Here is a 17,949-nt window from a genome sequence, read left to right as displayed (position 1 = left end):
CTTTCTTGTAAACCTTGCTTTTCTACTATATGTACCACAGATTAAAATACAGCAAAGTGACGTCACCGACCCCATTGCAGTGCCATATTGTCCAAGTAGCGTTTTCGCGCGTTATTTAAATATGGAATTTTTAATATGATATTTTTCGGCAAATATGTACTAGAAATAAAAAAATCAACCTTTACTGGGTTCCTTAACCTCTACTAAATAATATAAAATGGATTTTAAAACCAGTCAAATAGCCTATTATATAAATTAAGTATGCTTAAAAAAATTATGTAGGTACAGGTAAAAGAAAAAAACACATAAAAATTGTATGAATAACCTTTATTCAACTAAAACGTACACACGTACAGGTTGCTTAAGCAGCAAAAGATGAATGCTGTTATTAAGTCTTTTTGAAATTAGTACACTAATTTAATAAAGACATCCCATATCAGAAACTTTGCAATGTGGGCTACATTCCATTAAAAAAGCTAATATACATCACCACGCTTACCAAGTTATGAAACAACGCTGTTTGCAGTATGCACGCAAAAATTGTACCTGTCCTGATTTGACAGTTCGAAGTTTTATCATGGCAGCCCTACCCAACTTCTTACTGCCTTTTCACAGTGCAATGTTAAAATGCTTTTTCGATTTAACCCCTGGGTTAATTAGGTCGTAGGCAAAGTAGTACTGAACACTGACAGCATGATAGAGAAAATATGCCTTGGTAAAATACGCATATGCCAATCGGGCATCAACTTCTTCTGCTTCAGCAAAAAGTGTTTTATAATACATTTGAATTAATTTGTTTCATTATTCCTTTATTATGATCCAAATTATATTTAAATGCATCTACTAGCTCAGAAAAACTATTTTATTTATTAGTCTTTTAGCAAAAGATTAAAAATTAAATAGCACCTCTTTTCATGTCAGCGATATATGTATATTTTTTTTATGGTGGAAACACTGATTATGAAATGTCATTTCTCATTCGTTCGTTGTCAAATTTATATTTTAATTGTTTATGTCGTAAACACGTGGTTATACGAATTGCATAGTAATTAAATACGCACTAAATTATTAAAAATGGTGAAAGTTAAAGCGAAGAAAACTAAGAAACAAGATAAGCAAGTAAAGGAAAATAATAAGGAAGAAAATGAAGTAATATTACCGCCTGTTCGTATGTCTGATGATCCTACACCTAAACAGGTAATACTTTTTATGTATTTAAAATAAGTGTTTTATTTCCTTGCTCTACTGCTATGTATAGTCAATATCTTGAAATCTACGTTTTATAGATAAAATGGATCAACAGACAAAGGGTACTCGTTTTTGCCGCACGCGGTATAAACCATCGCCATCGGCATTTGATGGAGGATTTAAAAAAAATAATGCCACATCATAAAAGTGAGTCTAAAATGGAAAGAAGTAAAAATTTGTACGTCGTGAACGAAATCAGTGAAATGAAAAACTGCAATAAATGTATCCTATTCGAAGGTAGAAAAATGAGAGACTTGTATCTATGGCTTTCTAATATACCGAATGGACCCAGTGCTAAGTTTTTAGTCGAAAATAGTAAGTATATTTTTATATTTCGTTTGAATAAATTGTATATTTATACTTCTTCAATTTGAAATTAGTAAAATTTAAAATAAATGCTTAAATAAATTGATATCTTGGTTTACACTTAATTACTAATCTAACATTTTTTTTAGTTTACACAATGGGTGAGTTAAAGATGACTGGTAACTGTCTGAAAGGTTCTAGGCCTCTCTTATCGTTTGATCCGCAGTTCACTAAAGATCCTCATTATAGTCTCTTGAAAGAACTACTCATTCAAATATTTGGAGTTCCAAAACATCACCCTAAAAGTCAACCATTCTTTGATCATGTATATACATTCATGATTTTGGACAATAGAATTTGGTTTAGGAATTACCAAATTTTGTCTGAAGATGGAGCTCTAGCTGAAATAGGTCCACGCTTTGTGTTAAACCCAGTAAGTACTTTATCCATTTCATATTTGCCTTTCATATAAAAATAGTTTATCAGCTGTTTCTTTAATTTGTTTTGTCACTGTGTGTCATTACCATTAACATTATACATAATTATAGTTGTTCAATACTATGTTTTCTTTTGACATTGAAAAGAAAACTTAGTATTGTTTAGACACTCACAAAAGTATATTTATAAGGTGTCATAATATATAATAGTTTAAAAAACAAATCTATGTAGCTACATTAATAAGTAATTATTGACAAAAAATTTATCTATCAACCAGGTAAAAATATTTTCGGGATCATTTGGAGGTGCTACTTTATGGGAAAATGCTAAGTATGTAAGTCCTGCTAAGCTTAGGCAAGCATATAATAGAAAGGCTGCTAACAAATATGAAAGAAGAATTGAGAAGAAAGTAATGAATGAAGCTACTAGACCAGAAACCGGTTATCCTGATATAGAAGGTGCCGATTTCTTTAAGGGTGATCCCATTAAGAAAGCTGAAGATGCTCTTATGGAAGGTATATCATCTGATTAATTTTTTTGACTAATATTTACTTACACTTATTTATTGATTATTTAAAACTATATAGATTTTCATATAAATAAAAACAAAAATTTTATTTTCAGAGCAAATTAAACAAGAAATTGACTCAACAGGTGATGAGAGTGAAAATGAAACACAAAGTAAGCCAGCTTTTAGTATGAGGATAAGCAGGCCTGATAAAACTATAAGGCGTAAGCAACTTAAGGCAAAGAGTAAGGCAATATCGGATCAAATAAAGAAAAGAAAAAAGTTCATCAAGAAAAAGGTTATAAAAAAATGATTTGAGACAACAAAAATCATATTAATAATTTCACACTTGTTTTTATTTATACCAAGCATATTTAAACATTTCCAAGTTAAATAAAAGTTTGACAAAAGATCAAAAAAAGCAGAAAAACATTCTACAATCACTTAAATATTGTCATAGAGAACACTTTTTTTAATTTATGTACTTTAGGACAAATTATTAGAAGCAAGTTTAAACATATAAACTCCAAATAAACTTCTCTTTGTAAATAATGGAAGTGATTTTGTGAGGTAGAATTAGAGGAAAACTATGTAACAATTTCAGGTTAAATATAATTTATATTAAGATGGCTAAATAATTGATTTGAGATTTTTGTAACAAGGTAAAACAAATTCATAATACTCTTATATTAAAAATGTCAAAAAGAATAGAAAACAGTTCTATAAAAATATATAATCTAACCTAAATCTAAAAAATATGAGCTCAAAAAAATATGTAAAGTTACATTCTATGGCAAAAACTGCCCGTTACGATTAAAATTAATAAAAAATTTAAAACTTACAAAACACAGTTTTAAAATATATTGATTATGCTTAGTTTACTTAGAAGGGGACAGCATTGCATTTTTGTCATACAAACATGATTTAGTAAAAAACTGTTACTGATATTCCTTATTATTAATGAGATTCCAATCAAAGTTTTTTCATAATCCAAATAATAAATGAATTAAAAATCAAATCCCTGAGTTTAGAGAATTCATGATTTTGATAAACTATATGTATTCATTTAACATACTATTATACTTATGAAACTATAAGCCACAATAGGATACACAGCACCAAATTTGGTGTCCTAGAAATATATAAGATATGCATACTTGTGCAATGAGTAAGTTAATGTAATAAATAATGGAATGGCATTTGATAATCTCTAAATGCAAAATTACTTCTCTACTCATTATTCATTACTTCATAAATTGTACTCTTTTCAGATTAAATATATTTTTTTTTAATAATAGCACATTTAAAAAGTAAAATCACAATTTTTGAGATTATGTCAATTGAATATTTAGCAACATTAAATTGTAGTAATAAATATTCAAATATTGATTCCTATTCTAGTACAAACATTACCTTAGATCCTAGAACACTTATTAGTTATAATAAATATTATTTAAAAAAGTATAAAAAAAGGTGCGACTGCACCTAAATAATACCGTGAGAATAATTCAAATCTGTTAATGCAATTTAGGAAATTTGAATGCTTCATATAACGAACGCGATTATCTGAAACAAAATGTAAATTTGGGTAAGTATTAAAAACTGTTAGAAACATAAGTTTTAGACAAATATAAAATTCCTGCCACCTATCTTATCAACAAAAATTATAAATGATTCATTCAATAAATAATAGATATCCACTAACCATTACTTGTATTATTTTTCTGATTATTAATACATATGTCATTTTCAAAATAGGAATTGAATTTAAACATTAATAGCATTTGTTAATGTAAAATCTTTCCTAGAATTTTGGTTGCTATTTACCAATATTGGCAAGTAACAACTAAATTCAACTGTTTCTAGTTCAATTCAACTGTTATTGATTGGGTATAACTACCTAAGTTAGCGACATACAAGTAAGACAACAATATGCCATTCCCTGTTTTGATACCACACTGCTCTACAGAAAGTCACACTACTTTGCATATTATAATGCACATATATATTATACGCTATTAAATTATAAAAGTACATAATACAAAGTACCACAAACCAAGAAGCAAGCTATCCCATGTAAAAAAATTACTATTAGCTATTTATTCAATTTTGTAAGTTATTTTGCTTAGTCTACATACATAAATGGTAAGTCACCAGTTAAAACATAACATTTACTATTCATTGAAAAAACCATTATTCCAAATAATGAGATAGAAGGAACCTTGGTTTTTCTAGTTCTCTTAACATGCATCCATGCATACATTAACAGATTCCTACAAACTCTAGTCTAGACCTTGCAGTTTGGACACAGTGTCTCTCATCTTATTTAAACTTATAACCTCAAATTATTAAATGCCAGATTCGTGTAACATGTATCTTGAAATGAAGTTTTGAGGGCACGTGATCTCAAAACAAATCCTGTGTTTAGTTTGTCTGTAGAGTCCGAATTACGAAGTTTTTTTAATACTTTTGATCAAAGCAAAATCAGTGTGAGCGTTAATGTGTAATGTCGAGTCCACACGCTGAATTCGCACGTATTCTTACATTTCACGAAACATATTACACATATCTAGACCCGCCTTAAGAGCAGGGTTTGATAGCCCAATCACCTATAACGATTAAAACTGATGAATTTTACGAAGCCGAAAGCATCCCTTACCACAATACAAGCCAGGTGCATGCACTAGCAAGAATCAGTACTTCTCTTGCAAGTCCTGTGTCTCGGCTCTGTCGCGGACGGTTCCCAGCTCTGCGAGGCGCGAGTTCTTCCATCGCCCGTCCGCGCTGTTCATGTTGCGATCCTCGCACACACAGAGAAACAGGCAGTCCACTACCATCTGTTGCAATAGGGAAGGTGCGACATTTTTATTTTTTGTGTCTATTTTAAAGAACTCCATATAAGATAGACCATAAGTATATTAAGAATCCAAAATACTCTTAATTTGCTGCAAAAAATGCGGTTTAAAATTTTCATTTTAAACGGATTTATATTTCGTAAGACGTCACTCCTGTCTGTCAGTGGCCCATTGATCGTACTTGTCATCACTGACTTTGATAGTTATGTATTTTTTCTCAATTTTTGAGATACTTTTTTTTTGTAAAAATTTAAAACGGACTATTCGATACTCCGAAAAATGCCGTATTGATGTATGTTTTGTGCCAATGTGTTCATCTACATCAACAAAGTTTATGGTTTTTGAGTGTACCTTATGACACAAAACTGAGAAAAAATTGGTTTCATGCTGAAAAGTGGAACCTGGAGTCTGCTTTTACAAACCCAACTTCCATTTTTATTCGAAATACGCAATTAATTTTCGTTATAATGTCTTTTTTACAACTATAACCTCAAATAAGTAGTCGTAACAGGAGTGACGTCACTGAACGCTAAGTGTTTTGAAATACGTTCCTTTTCAAGTTACTTTAATTCGTAATTATTATTAAAAAACAACATTGTATCAAATGTAAAACTTGCAGTGGCCCTTCTCTTATATTTTTTTTAACATTATAATAGCAAAATTTTCATAAGTATTATATTTGCATGTCATATAATATTGATATATAAACATTAATATATTGTTACCATTATACTATTTATTAGGGTTGCGTGGATAATAATCTGCTTCTATGAATGTTTTGCCATTGAATTGGGAACAAATTCAAAGGCAACCATTTCTAATAGTTACGATTTCGATTGCCCAACAAAATATACCTCAGTTGGCGCATTGGCTACCAAGCTACGTTTTATCTGCTATCATTGTTTTGATAGCATACTGCTCTTACGCATTACATCTACTTTCTTTATTAATAATAAATAATAAAGCCATATTTAGCTTTATTATTATTCAACGTTTTAAGATGTATTCATGAAACTATTCAATGTAAATGTTATGGAAAAAATTACATACTAATCGCGAATTACAAAGAAAAACAAACCTTAGGTTTAGTTTTAAGAAAACATCATACGTTTATCGACCAACCGACCATCAACCCGAATTGGACTAAACTCCAAATCTTCTCTTTAAAAGAGGATTCCTGCCTTTACCCAATAGTAGGATGGCTAAAGACTGTTATTTAACTTTTAAATTTTTCTTTTACTTTTACGTACCTCATATAAAGAAAGTATACAGTGCGCGATGAAAAACGAGTATATGCATATGACGAGGGTAGGAACTGCGTAGAAATGTAAATCCGTGTTCCGCTTTAACAACAGTAGGCCGATGATACCGGTGACCGCGGTGACGATGCACTTGCCCAAGAACAGGATGAAGTCTCCCACGCTGTTGATTGTCGCCACTTGTAACGCGTTGTTCACTATAGTGCTAAAAGCCTGGAATTATATTTTGCTCACATTATAAAAGTACTAATTAAAATTTACCCGATTACACATTGAAATAAAACTAGCTATAACGGATTTGAATCGCGTATATTAATTATTTTAAAACATCCCGACGTTTCGAGCATTTTACAGCGTCGGGATGTTAAAAATAATTAATTTACGCGATTCAAATCCGTTATAGCTCGTTTTATTTTAAAATTTACCCATTCACATTTTACACGACTACTTATAGAACCTTCACTTTGATGGATAGGTAAACCAAAAAAGTTTTTTTTTAACAACTGAACAAAATGTTATTATTATTATAAACGGATGCGACAAATTTCATAGAAATTCTGCCACATGTGTATTCCACCAACCCGCATTGGAACAGCGTGGTGGAATATGTTCCAAACCTTCTCCTCAAAGGGAAAGGAGGCCTTTAGCCCAGCAGTGGGAATTTACAGGCTGTTGTTGCTGTTAAAAAAATTTAAACAATGAAATATTTCTATCCAAAACTTATTATATTAATACAATCCTTGGCTGTGTAATACAATACAACAATGGCACTACTATAATTAGTGTTACTAAAAATAAAAAAAAATGTGTAGGAAATGGAATGTAATATTATTGCAATATTATTTATATTATAAATTATCAACCAACAATCTTATATCCAACAAGCCTGCATTGTTCTTAGAAAGATATACTTGAACTGTAATGCTGATTCATATAACAGTCACCGTGACCACATTTCCATTTACAGAGATTACCTAATAGAGGATTACATACTACCAACCTACATTGTGTAAGTATTATTATTTGCTATTTATAAAACTGAATCACAGTGTTGTAAATGAGGATAAAACAAAACTCTGTAAAAGCATGTTGTATTTATCTGAAAGATTTTAAATAAAGCTGATGTTTTGAAAAATCTTTAATCTCTATAAGATTTATTATTAAGAAAAGTTATATACTACATATCATCTCGCTAAAATTTACCGGGCGGAGCAGTAGCTTTAAGGGGGTTTTATTTATGTATTTATCGAATATATTACCTTTGCCGCAGCTTTACAAAAATTGCACCGTTCGATGGTAATAATAGTATATGCATTGTGGTTTAGATATCGTATAAACTTTTCCAAGCAATAAAAACAGCAAATACAACATTTCAAGCCGCATTTGGCGCAGTCTGAACCCTTTTCAGCTCTTGCCGATAATCTATAAAAAAAAATTGTTGAGGTTAATAGAGTCAATGGCATAAAAAATTAAAGCAATAAGTTGTCTTTTTACTTTCTCTATTTTTGGGTACATAGACTGTTTATTGACTTTCATAATTTGTAGTACGTTATTTTTTAATTCTATGACATTTTTTTTATTTTGTTACATAAAAGCGGAAACTAGGCAATTTGTTATCGAACATTAACGGAAATTACACTTACTTAGCATGTAAAAAAGTTAGAATCAGTCGAGGTACTTTGAAAAGTGTTATTAAGAATGATCCCTTAGCTACTGAACCCAAGTGATACTTTAGAAGTTTTCCAATCGAATATAACACTGGCGATGGATGAGCATTTGGGCCTCTGAAAGAAAACATTTTTGTTTAGAAAACGAAGAAGTAAATATGCAAACTCATTGATGCAATTTTTTTATTAAAAATATGAACGACTAAAGCGACACGACCTAAAACGCTTAGGCCTAAGGGAATTGGTTTTTATATGCTTTTACATCCCAGGCATGATCAATATGAAGGAGTTGGCAGTATTATTACGAACACTGCCAACTCCATAAGTTTCTGAACAGAGGACGTTGGCTTAAGCTAGTCACTAAATCTAGAAGCCGCCAGTGATATGAATTAAATTCATATTTTTGACGGCCATGATAATTATTTGGGTCATGATAATTTAAACTCGTTGTAATTGAATTTCATCACGAATGTTATTCACTAGACTAGCAATTAGCGACAGTAATTAATTCATTTATAATGTTTTTTTTTCAGTCACACCTAAAAAAAGTGTAATTATTTCGGCCAGTAGCATTTTTTGATGTCTTAAAATTAATAAACTTTCACTATATATTCACATAACACATCATACGATTTTGAGTGCATAAGAATATGCTAGTGCGTCTTCCACGAAACTTAGCGTATATTCAAAACATTTTTTAGAAATTTCAGAACTTAAACTGTTCTTTTTTTTATTGAAATAAAAAATAAACTGCATTTCACTCATCTACATTTGGAGCGAAAATGATGATACCTAAGTAACCTAGTTAAAAATAATTTAATTTTTAATCGGACTTTGTCGAAAATAATTTACTTTATTAAATTTTTTACCTTTTTCTATTTCTTTTCTTATACAGCCGTAGTATCGCTCTCTACCCTACTACGTCTTTGTTAAATAGTAACAATTTACTAAACTCAAGAATTATATTTAATTTTTTGCACATGTACGACTGGAGCTTTAAAATGAATCCATAGCCAATTTTTGCCTTTAATCACTGGGATAAAAATCAGCTAATGCTATTAATATATAAGATACTGTCATCACGTAATTTTTTAATAAATACCACACAATACTTTAAAGTAGGAACAAACATTTAAAAGATTATATATTACCTAAAGTACCAATGTGAAACAGCACCTGCAATTGTCATCTGCTGGCAACCAAGTATAAACTCACTTCCCCAAACGAGGCAAATCAGACACATCCACCACATGCTCTTTACCCACATTGGATCAAACTGTATGTCATCTAGAATATAACCTATGAGATAACATTAGTAGTAGAGTATGGACACAGACATTATAACATGTTTCAATAGTAATTACAACTACACTAAGTATTTTTCTTTAACTTACTCTTCCAATTAGCGCTCTTGTTCATATTTTGTGTTTGAACAGCAGCATTTTGTACATTTGCTGTTGACAGTGTACCATTTATAGGGAAATTATTTATTCCGGGATAATTAGCTGTTGCTAAGCTAACCTGAAACCACAATCATTATATATAATTTAAATACAAGCAATTATTACAAACAAATTATGATATATTATATCTCACCACAACAAGAGACCAAAATGTAAAAAATAATATTAGGAAGAAAAATGTGATAATTGGCTGCAAGAATAATGCGGGAATTGATCCTAGACAATGAGCTGTTTCTTTAAATAATGCCGCCAAAAACGATACTCTTGACCGCATAACCCAGACTAACAGCAAGAGTATTACCTGAAATAAACAAAGTTAATTTAAAGTAAGCTTTAATAATGTTATGTATGTGTTTTTAACTAAAGATAATACTTACTGTTATTATTGTAGCTATGATTGCGTACCACAGGAAGGCCTTTTCATTTTTGAGGGACTCCTAAAATTAATTTTTATAATTAAAATAATAACTAATAAGCCATATGATGCTATTTACAAGTAAAGATATATACAAAATGAAATTAAAGCTTAAAAAAAATATTTCACATTTATGTAGATTTATCATACTCACAGCTAGAAACATGGTGGTATCAGAAAAATCTTTTTGTTTTGTTCTTAATTCATGATATGTATACCATAACAGAGCTGTACCAGCAACACTAGCAATTGAAACTATGATCATAAAAATCCATGATACCAAAGAGGCCAGTAAGTGTAAAATAGACACCATTACTAACGAACAAACTAAAAAAAATATACTCATTAAAATGATAACAAAACTAAATATTATACCATATTTACTTTATTAACAAACAACATTATAATAGGCTATTACTTACTAAATGCAACTATAACACAAATGATCATTTCCATCCAAGAGGAATAAAGGTCAGATAGCATCTGCTCAATAGTATCCCAACTGTTAAGCAAGTCATAGAAATCTGCGAATACCTTTTTTCCTAAATCTTTCGCCGATTTCGGAAAACACCTATTAAGTAGTGGAAAAGAGTCGTATACAGGCAAAGTAGGGCACAGCCATTTTAAACTATTATCCAATTCATTTGCACTTGTTGTATTATCAAGGTTTATGTCATGACTGCAGAGATTAGAACCAGTCTCCTTGTAAAAATTTTGAATATCTTTAAAAGATTCCATCTTCCTATTTGGGCATTGTTTCACACATATCTTGAGAGATTTACGGATATCTTTTATATTTAAAAAAAAAAGATATCTTTTGTCAGCAGTACTAATACCAGCTAATGGATAATCAATAAGCTTTTTGTTAGTTTTGACGCCACAAGTATTACCAAATGAATCATAGCCATTTATTAATCTTTGTGGATTCCCATACACAAATGATATAGAGGCTATAATTATCTGAAATAAAAAATTAATAACATAAGATATATTTTCTTTATGACGAGAAATATAGAGGAGAATAGAAAGTTAATAATTGGAATATAACATACCATCAATATCCAGAAAATAACGTAAATTACAACCCATAATATATCGGTACAACCTTTACGAGGAGTTTCATTTTGAGGTGAAATTTCACTTTGGGTGCAGCCCATTTTTTTATTTTCTTATATCTGTTTCACATATATACGATTTTCATATTTTGCAATGCTATAACACACACAACGATATAATTCACAATAACTTAAACTGAATTACTAAACAGAAACACCCAGTACCCACGCCTACAATCCTACCAAAATTGCAAGCAAAGCCAAACAAAATGAAAACATAAACAATTTACTAAAGTTTACCATAACAAGTAGTAGACCATAGATAAATAATTATGTTTTACATACTTCAAATAACTACTACTTCAACATATGCAGAATTCTTTTTTCTAAAAAATAACTTTGGGTTGTAGAGATAATAAGAAGTATTTGTGGATAAAAATTACAGTTTCTTAAGTCTCTATTTTGAAATAGTGCTGATATTGTTACATGTAAAGGTGCAAACAATATTTAATAACATAAGAATTATTAACATTGAGTCCTTAAATATATACAAATAAGCATTCAAAAAAATACTGTATAAATCATGACCGCGGAGAATGGTGGCAAGAATGCTAGCAGCATTTCCCCGTTGAATCGCTAACCTATCCTCTGGGTCAAAAACGAACCAGCCTTCTTGTACTAATAATACGGCGAGGTGTTATACTTTTAATGAACCTTTGGCTCCACTACTCTAAGGGCCAAGTGTTCCGAAAGCAAATGGGACAAAAAAGTCATTTAATTTGAGAGACGAACATTTGGATTTTTTTTTGCTTTAGCTTTTTCCTCAGCGGCACCTACTCTTAACATTATTTCCCAGATATAAGATGGGGCCAGCGTGTTAACACAGTCGTGTAACGTTCCATACACGGGCCCGAGCCCGACCCCTTTCCCGTCTCTTACGTGATAATGTCACGACTAATTCCACAAGGCTCAGAAAGAGATCGCACTTTATACATTAATTCTTCTTAGCTTGAAACCAAGTTATGTATGCAATTTATGTAACCTTTATTTCATATATTATGAAAGCCATCTAGACATAACACTTTTCCAATTACAGAAGTGTCCCTTCTTTTTTTATGGCTTTCTTTTCTTTTAATTCTGTGTTGGTATGACACAAGCAGGTCAAAAATTGACAAATGACAATTTAACTTGACGTGATATTACTGTCTTCGCTTCAGACTTGTAATTTTAATTATAAAATTTATAAACCTAAATCCATATATTCCTTTAAAATAGAACATAGACACATAATGAATTTAAAAAATATATTATACCTTAGTCCTTCTGTATTCAATTTGTGTAGCATACGAAGATTAAATTGCAATGTATCTAGTATAACCAAAATTCACAGAGAAATTTATACAAGAATGTATCCTACGAAAGTTGTGCTACCAAATGGAGCTTCAATCAATATTAGATATCACGAACCAAGACAAATAATAAAGGTAAAAAGTTCTAATATTATTATAAATAAATTACAATTCAATATTATTCAAACTGGTAATGAATACAAATGGTACTTTGTTCAATTCTGTTAGATATTATCCAACTCATAGACCCTCTATATTTTTAATTCATAATTTTCTACTTTAGAAATGCAGTTGATAACAACATTTTATCTCTCATAGAGTTGTTGCATTATTATATTATAATATATAATTATTAACATTTGGACATTTGCATATGAAAATTAATTGCTCTTTAAATGATCTTGAATGGTTATGTTGACATAAAAACATTGGAGTTTTAAATAACCTTAGTTTGCTACTTTGTTTATACACAAAAGCTGCTTGCATGGATTTGATTGAAAGACAAACTTGTACATAAATATGTATTAGATCTGTCGGATTAGGTCTACCTTTTTCTTATTTAATATTTCTTAAATTTATGAAATTGTTTAATATTGTTAAACAAATTTCATTACATATATTATTTTTTCAGTTACCTTTAGATTTAAGTACATTACCTGAAGAAGAGCGAAAAGCTAGGTTAGAAAAGAGAAAACCAAGAAGAAAAGTGAAAATTACTGATTCAGTTGAGGATAACTTCAATGCGAAGAAATATTTAAAATATATGAAAAAATAGTATATTATTATTAGTTATTAATATGTTAGTTAATGTATTTGTAGAATTAAAAAATATACAACAGTATTTGATACAGTTTATTACTCCAAATATATATATATTTATTATAATAGTACAAAACTAAGTAAATATATGCATATACTTTGCTTTATGTTAACTTTTAATTTAAGTTTGAATATCAGGAATGCTTTAAATTTAATAACATTGCCACTGCGAGGCAAGAGTAAAAAATAACAGATCCTTTATACAAATATACCATAGTAAAATAAAAAATAATGTTTGTTTTACAAATATTATTTTTATTACTATTTTTTTTTTGTTATTATTATTTGATTTTGTCTTCTTGTGTTTATATTTTTCCTATTTTTAATAAGAGTTTTAACACTCTAATTAAACACTACCACTAATTTACTAAATCACAATGATATTCTAATAAACAGATATGTTATAGCCATACTGAACAACAGAAAAAAGTGTGCCGCGCCGGGGATTGTTTATTTTACATTTCGTTACAAGTAAAAAGGATAGCTTGAAAAAAAACAATAAGTAAAAGGGATAACTAGATGTTTTAATTACGCAAAACGTATTACTACATAATTATGATATATTATAACGTATTACTGGCATAATTATGATGAAAACGACTAAAAGCAAACGTCCCAATTAGGACGTCGAATCGCAATTACGATCCTCTGGGCAAAAAACGAACCAGTCCTCCTGTCACCAGTAGAGACAATGAGGCGAGGTGTTATATTTTTGATGAAGCTTTTAGCACCACTACTCCAAGGGCCAAACGTTTCGACAGCAAATGGAACAAAAAAGTAATTAGATATACACGAATATTTAGTTCTTTTTTTGGCTTCAGCTTTTTCCGCAGCGGCACCGGCGCTTAACCCTTATTCAAATAAAGGTATATACAGGGTTATTTGTAAAACAGTAACAACCTCGCAGGGCTAGATTGAGAACATCATAAACAACAACTTTTGATTTATGACTTTTCATAACTCATTAATTTTTACTTTCATACAAAATTAAAAATATTAAAATTGATTTCTCTTATGTTAAAAACTCTATACGGCAATGAAAAAAAAAAACAGTTAAAAAATAGTCTGATTTTAGCTCCACCTACAAAATGAGCGGAGTTAACACGCTTGACTTAACCTATAGTACGATTTTTAATTCGAGTCAGCTTTGTAATAATATTGTAGTGAGAAATTTTAATACGCTGGTAAGGTCCATATTTCTAAAATCGTATTATTTAATACAATATGTATTAAATATTTATAATAAAAAAAACGCTTTGATACTTAATAAAATAAAGCATGACTATGTCTATTGATTGCCGAACAGTATCAGTGACAGTTGCACTTGTTATTTTACTGACTGGAATTAGTAATAGTGCTTTAGTCGAAATTCCCAAAATTATAGTCGTGATTCTATCACATCACTATTTATTTGAGATTAAAAACCTGCAACACTGGAAATGTCATTTTACTGACTCGAATTAATAATTTTACTATAATTAACGCTTTGATGCGCCGTCGCAGTCTTACGCTTTGATGTGCCCGCGCAACGTGTTCTTATTGCTAATTTCAGTTTTCAGTCCGTTGATTTCAGTTAATAAGTTCACTATGCCATATTCCAATATCGAATATACTGAAATGGTTCGCATTTTTGCGAAATGCGATGACAACGTTTCAGAAGCATGTCGTCAATATGCGATTAAATTTCCAAATGTGCCTACTCCAAGCCACGTGACAATGCTAGCTGCTACACAGCGATTACGCGATTACGGCCAATTCCGTTCTCCTTTAAGAGATAGTGGTCGTCCGCCAAGGCGCACAGTTTGAGAGGAAGAAGACATCCTGGAGTTCTTCGAAGCCAATCCAGCAGCGAGCACCAACGATGCAGCCCGGCGGTTTAATGTATCGCAATACTTCGCATGGAGTGTTGTACACAATGAAGGGAAATATCCTCTTCACCTTCTTCGCGTCCAAGAATTAAACGAACCCGATTAACCCGCGCGAGTTGCTTTTTGTAACTGGGTGCTAATCGAGAGGCCAACTATTTTATGGACTGACGAAGCAACATTTGGCAGAGTCGGTTTGTTCAATTCTCGCAATGAGCATTTGTGGTGCCATGAAAATCCACACGAAACTAGACCTCATCATTTTCAACACCGATTTAGCGTCAATCTGTGGGCAGGAATTGTAAATTCCAGTTTACTAGGCCCTGTGTTTTTGGAGCGACTCAATGGAGAAACATACCTGCGCTTTCTCACTGAAACACTACCAGATTTAGAGGAAGATATACCCCTCGCTGATTTACGTGTTATGTATTATCAACATGACGGAGCGCCAGCGCATAATGCTCGCGAAGTCAGGAATTTTTTAAACAACAATTTTCCTGGTCGATGTATTGGGCGCGGCGGACCTCGTGCCTGGCCCGCTAGGTCGCCACTCGCCGGATATCACGCCATTAGATTTTTATTTATGGGGACACGTCAAAACATTGGTGTATAGTGGACGTGAAATCACAAGCCGTGAAATGTTAGTGGAGAAAATCACTTGGGCTTTCGACCAGATTAAGTCAAACTCACAAGTGCTATCGAGAGTGAATGAACAATTAATTTTTAGGTGTGGATTATGTGTAGGTTGTGAAGGTGATTACATAGAACAATATATGCGGGACACACACAGACATCCCCAGGATTTAACCCTTAGAGGTACCATAGAATAAAATTTAAATTAAAATAAACATCATTGTATGGGTTCACTCATAAATTAACATAATTTCATTGTATGTTTCACATTCCTAAGCAAATATAAATGTAAGCATTGTTATAATTGAGTCAGTATTAATAAAGCGTTCAAACAGACAAGTCGTTCTCATTACCTAAATGTGATGCTCACAAACTAGCTGGTCTCCATAAAACTATCAATTCTAAATGATGTGTGGTTCCAAAACCATACAATCATTTTATTATGTATTTGTTTTATTTTCAATTTGTTAAAACAAAATCAATGATCTAAAACTTAAGTTTGTCTTTTAACTTGAGAAGAATCTTTATACCCAGATCCTAATTCCATCATGAAATCAGTTTAACAGAGTTAAGATCATATTTTTTAAGTTAATTGTATAATTCATATTTGCAATTTTTTTTGTAAATGAGGCAGTCAGAATAATAAAAATATTGGCCTTAGGTTTTTTTTGTATAAAGTTTGTTCATAATAAATTGTAAAAAAACACAATTGAATGTAAAATTTAACAAGAATGTAACAATATTAAGCATAAAAATTAAAGCTTATTAAATTGAGATCTATTTTTTGTTAAAAAAAAATTATTAATTAAAATTTAAATTATTAAATTATACAAAAATATTATTATAACAAATTAGATGAAGAAAGGAATAAAAGATATTGAGTCATATTAATACAGTTACTAAATACCATAGGGACATACAATACCAAGATTAATAAAAAACAAGGCATGTTTATAATAAAATAATTTTATTATTCTTATGATTGATGTTCAATTGAAATTTTCCTCTGAAAATTTGCAGGAAGGTTTGATAGTTTACTGGTCTAGCTAGCTTGAGGTACCCAATCCCAGCTGGTCTGATCAGCCCTTTGCCAGCATGGTTGATATACAACTTTTGACAAGTTGTCTACCTGTAGAGATTATGAGAATTAAAGAACAGAAGTTTACTGGATAGAAAATATAATCCATACTGAAATATGTATTGTGGAATTCATAAAACAAACATTCCATCAAAGGTGTTGGATTGAATTCTAATTTATATATAAATAAATATTGCAAATATTAGCAATACCAAAAAGTTACATATCATCATCATCATCATCATCAGCCTGTTGTTGTCCACTGCTGGATATAGGCCTCTCCAAGCGCACGCCACTGTGGTCTTTCTCCGGCTACTCGCAACCAGCTCCTGCCTGCCGCCTTGCGTATATCGTCACTCCACCGTGCCAGAGGACGTCCTACACTACGTTTGCCGAGACGCGGTGTCCACTCTAGAACACGTTTTCCCCAACGGTTGTCGGTTCTACGACAAATATGACCAGCCCACTGCCACTTCAGCTTACTAATCCGGTGGGCTATGTCGATGACTTTGGTTCTTTGACGGATCACCTCATTTCTGATGCGATCCCTCAGAGAAACGTCGAGCATAGCCCTTTCCATAGCACGCTGAGCGAATTTAAACTGGTGTACTAGCCTTGTCGTGAGTGTCCACGTTTCGGCTCCGTATGTCATGACGGGTAGGACGCACTGGTTAAAGACTTTCGTCTTAAGGCACTGCGGGATTGACGATGTAAAGATTCGACGTAACTTCCCAAACGCTGCCCAACCCAGCTGAATTCTTCTATTCACCTCGTCCTCGAGGTTGTTTCTACCTAATCGCAAAGTCTGCCCGAGGTAGACATATTAGGTTGGGGAAAAAGTCTTTTCGCATATAGTATGTATGAACTTGTAATAAAATCTCTTTGGCTATACCATTTGTATCTGGCTGGTTTTGGTATCATTAAAAAGTTTTAATTTTAAAGAAGACACTTCCAAATTCAAATTCGGAATTTGTGTGATTTTCATTTGTTT

At 31.3% G+C, this 17,949-nt stretch overlaps 3 protein-coding genes across 5 annotated transcripts; 2 read left to right on the top strand and 1 right to left on the bottom strand.

Annotated features, from left to right (window-relative positions):
• Positions 1–966: 966 nt before the first annotated feature.
• LOC124530590 (ribosome biogenesis protein BRX1 homolog) lies at positions 967–2,846 on the top strand. The gene is made up of 5 exons (XM_047104820.1): positions 967–1,197; positions 1,287–1,563; positions 1,704–1,987; positions 2,270–2,507; positions 2,617–2,846. Exons 1-5 carry the CDS (start codon positions 1,075–1,077, stop codon positions 2,811–2,813), a joined length of 1,119 nt encoding a protein of 372 aa, XP_046960776.1. The 5' UTR covers positions 967–1,074; the 3' UTR covers positions 2,814–2,846.
• A 945-nt stretch (positions 2,847–3,791) lies between these two features.
• LOC124530213 (choline transporter-like 1) lies at positions 3,792–11,791 on the bottom strand. 3 transcript variants are annotated; one of them, XM_047104258.1, is made up of 12 exons: positions 11,212–11,791; positions 10,582–11,119; positions 10,314–10,486; positions 10,122–10,181; positions 9,878–10,045; positions 9,676–9,802; positions 9,433–9,580; positions 8,258–8,398; positions 7,874–8,036; positions 6,606–6,827; positions 5,160–5,337; positions 3,792–4,066 (listed from the first exon to the last, which is right to left on the bottom strand). In XM_047104258.1, the coding sequence occupies exons 1-11, from the start codon at positions 11,314–11,316 to the stop codon at positions 5,194–5,196; spliced, it is 1,989 nt and encodes a 662-aa protein (XP_046960214.1). In that variant the 5' UTR covers positions 11,317–11,791; the 3' UTR covers positions 3,792–4,066; positions 5,160–5,193. The 3 variants fall into 3 exon arrangements, with proteins under 3 accessions (XP_046960214.1, XP_046960216.1, XP_046960215.1); XM_047104260.1 differs by having other exon boundaries at positions 9,433–9,568; XM_047104259.1 differs by having other exon boundaries at positions 5,201–5,337; positions 11,212–11,790.
• Positions 11,792–12,353: 562 nt separating this feature from the next.
• Positions 12,354–13,409, top strand: LOC124530215 (39S ribosomal protein L55, mitochondrial). Its single transcript, XM_047104261.1, has 2 exons — positions 12,354–12,698; positions 13,195–13,409. The coding sequence occupies exons 1-2, from the start codon at positions 12,504–12,506 to the stop codon at positions 13,336–13,338; spliced, it is 339 nt and encodes a 112-aa protein (XP_046960217.1). The 5' UTR covers positions 12,354–12,503; the 3' UTR covers positions 13,339–13,409.
• The last annotated feature ends 4,540 nt before the right edge of the window (positions 13,410–17,949 follow it).

This window comes from Vanessa cardui, chromosome 6 (genome assembly GCF_905220365.1).
Source record: "Vanessa cardui chromosome 6, ilVanCard2.1, whole genome shotgun sequence".
NCBI lineage: Eukaryota > Metazoa > Arthropoda > Insecta > Lepidoptera > Nymphalidae > Vanessa > Vanessa cardui.
This window is presented reverse-complemented; position numbering and strand designations above follow the sequence as displayed.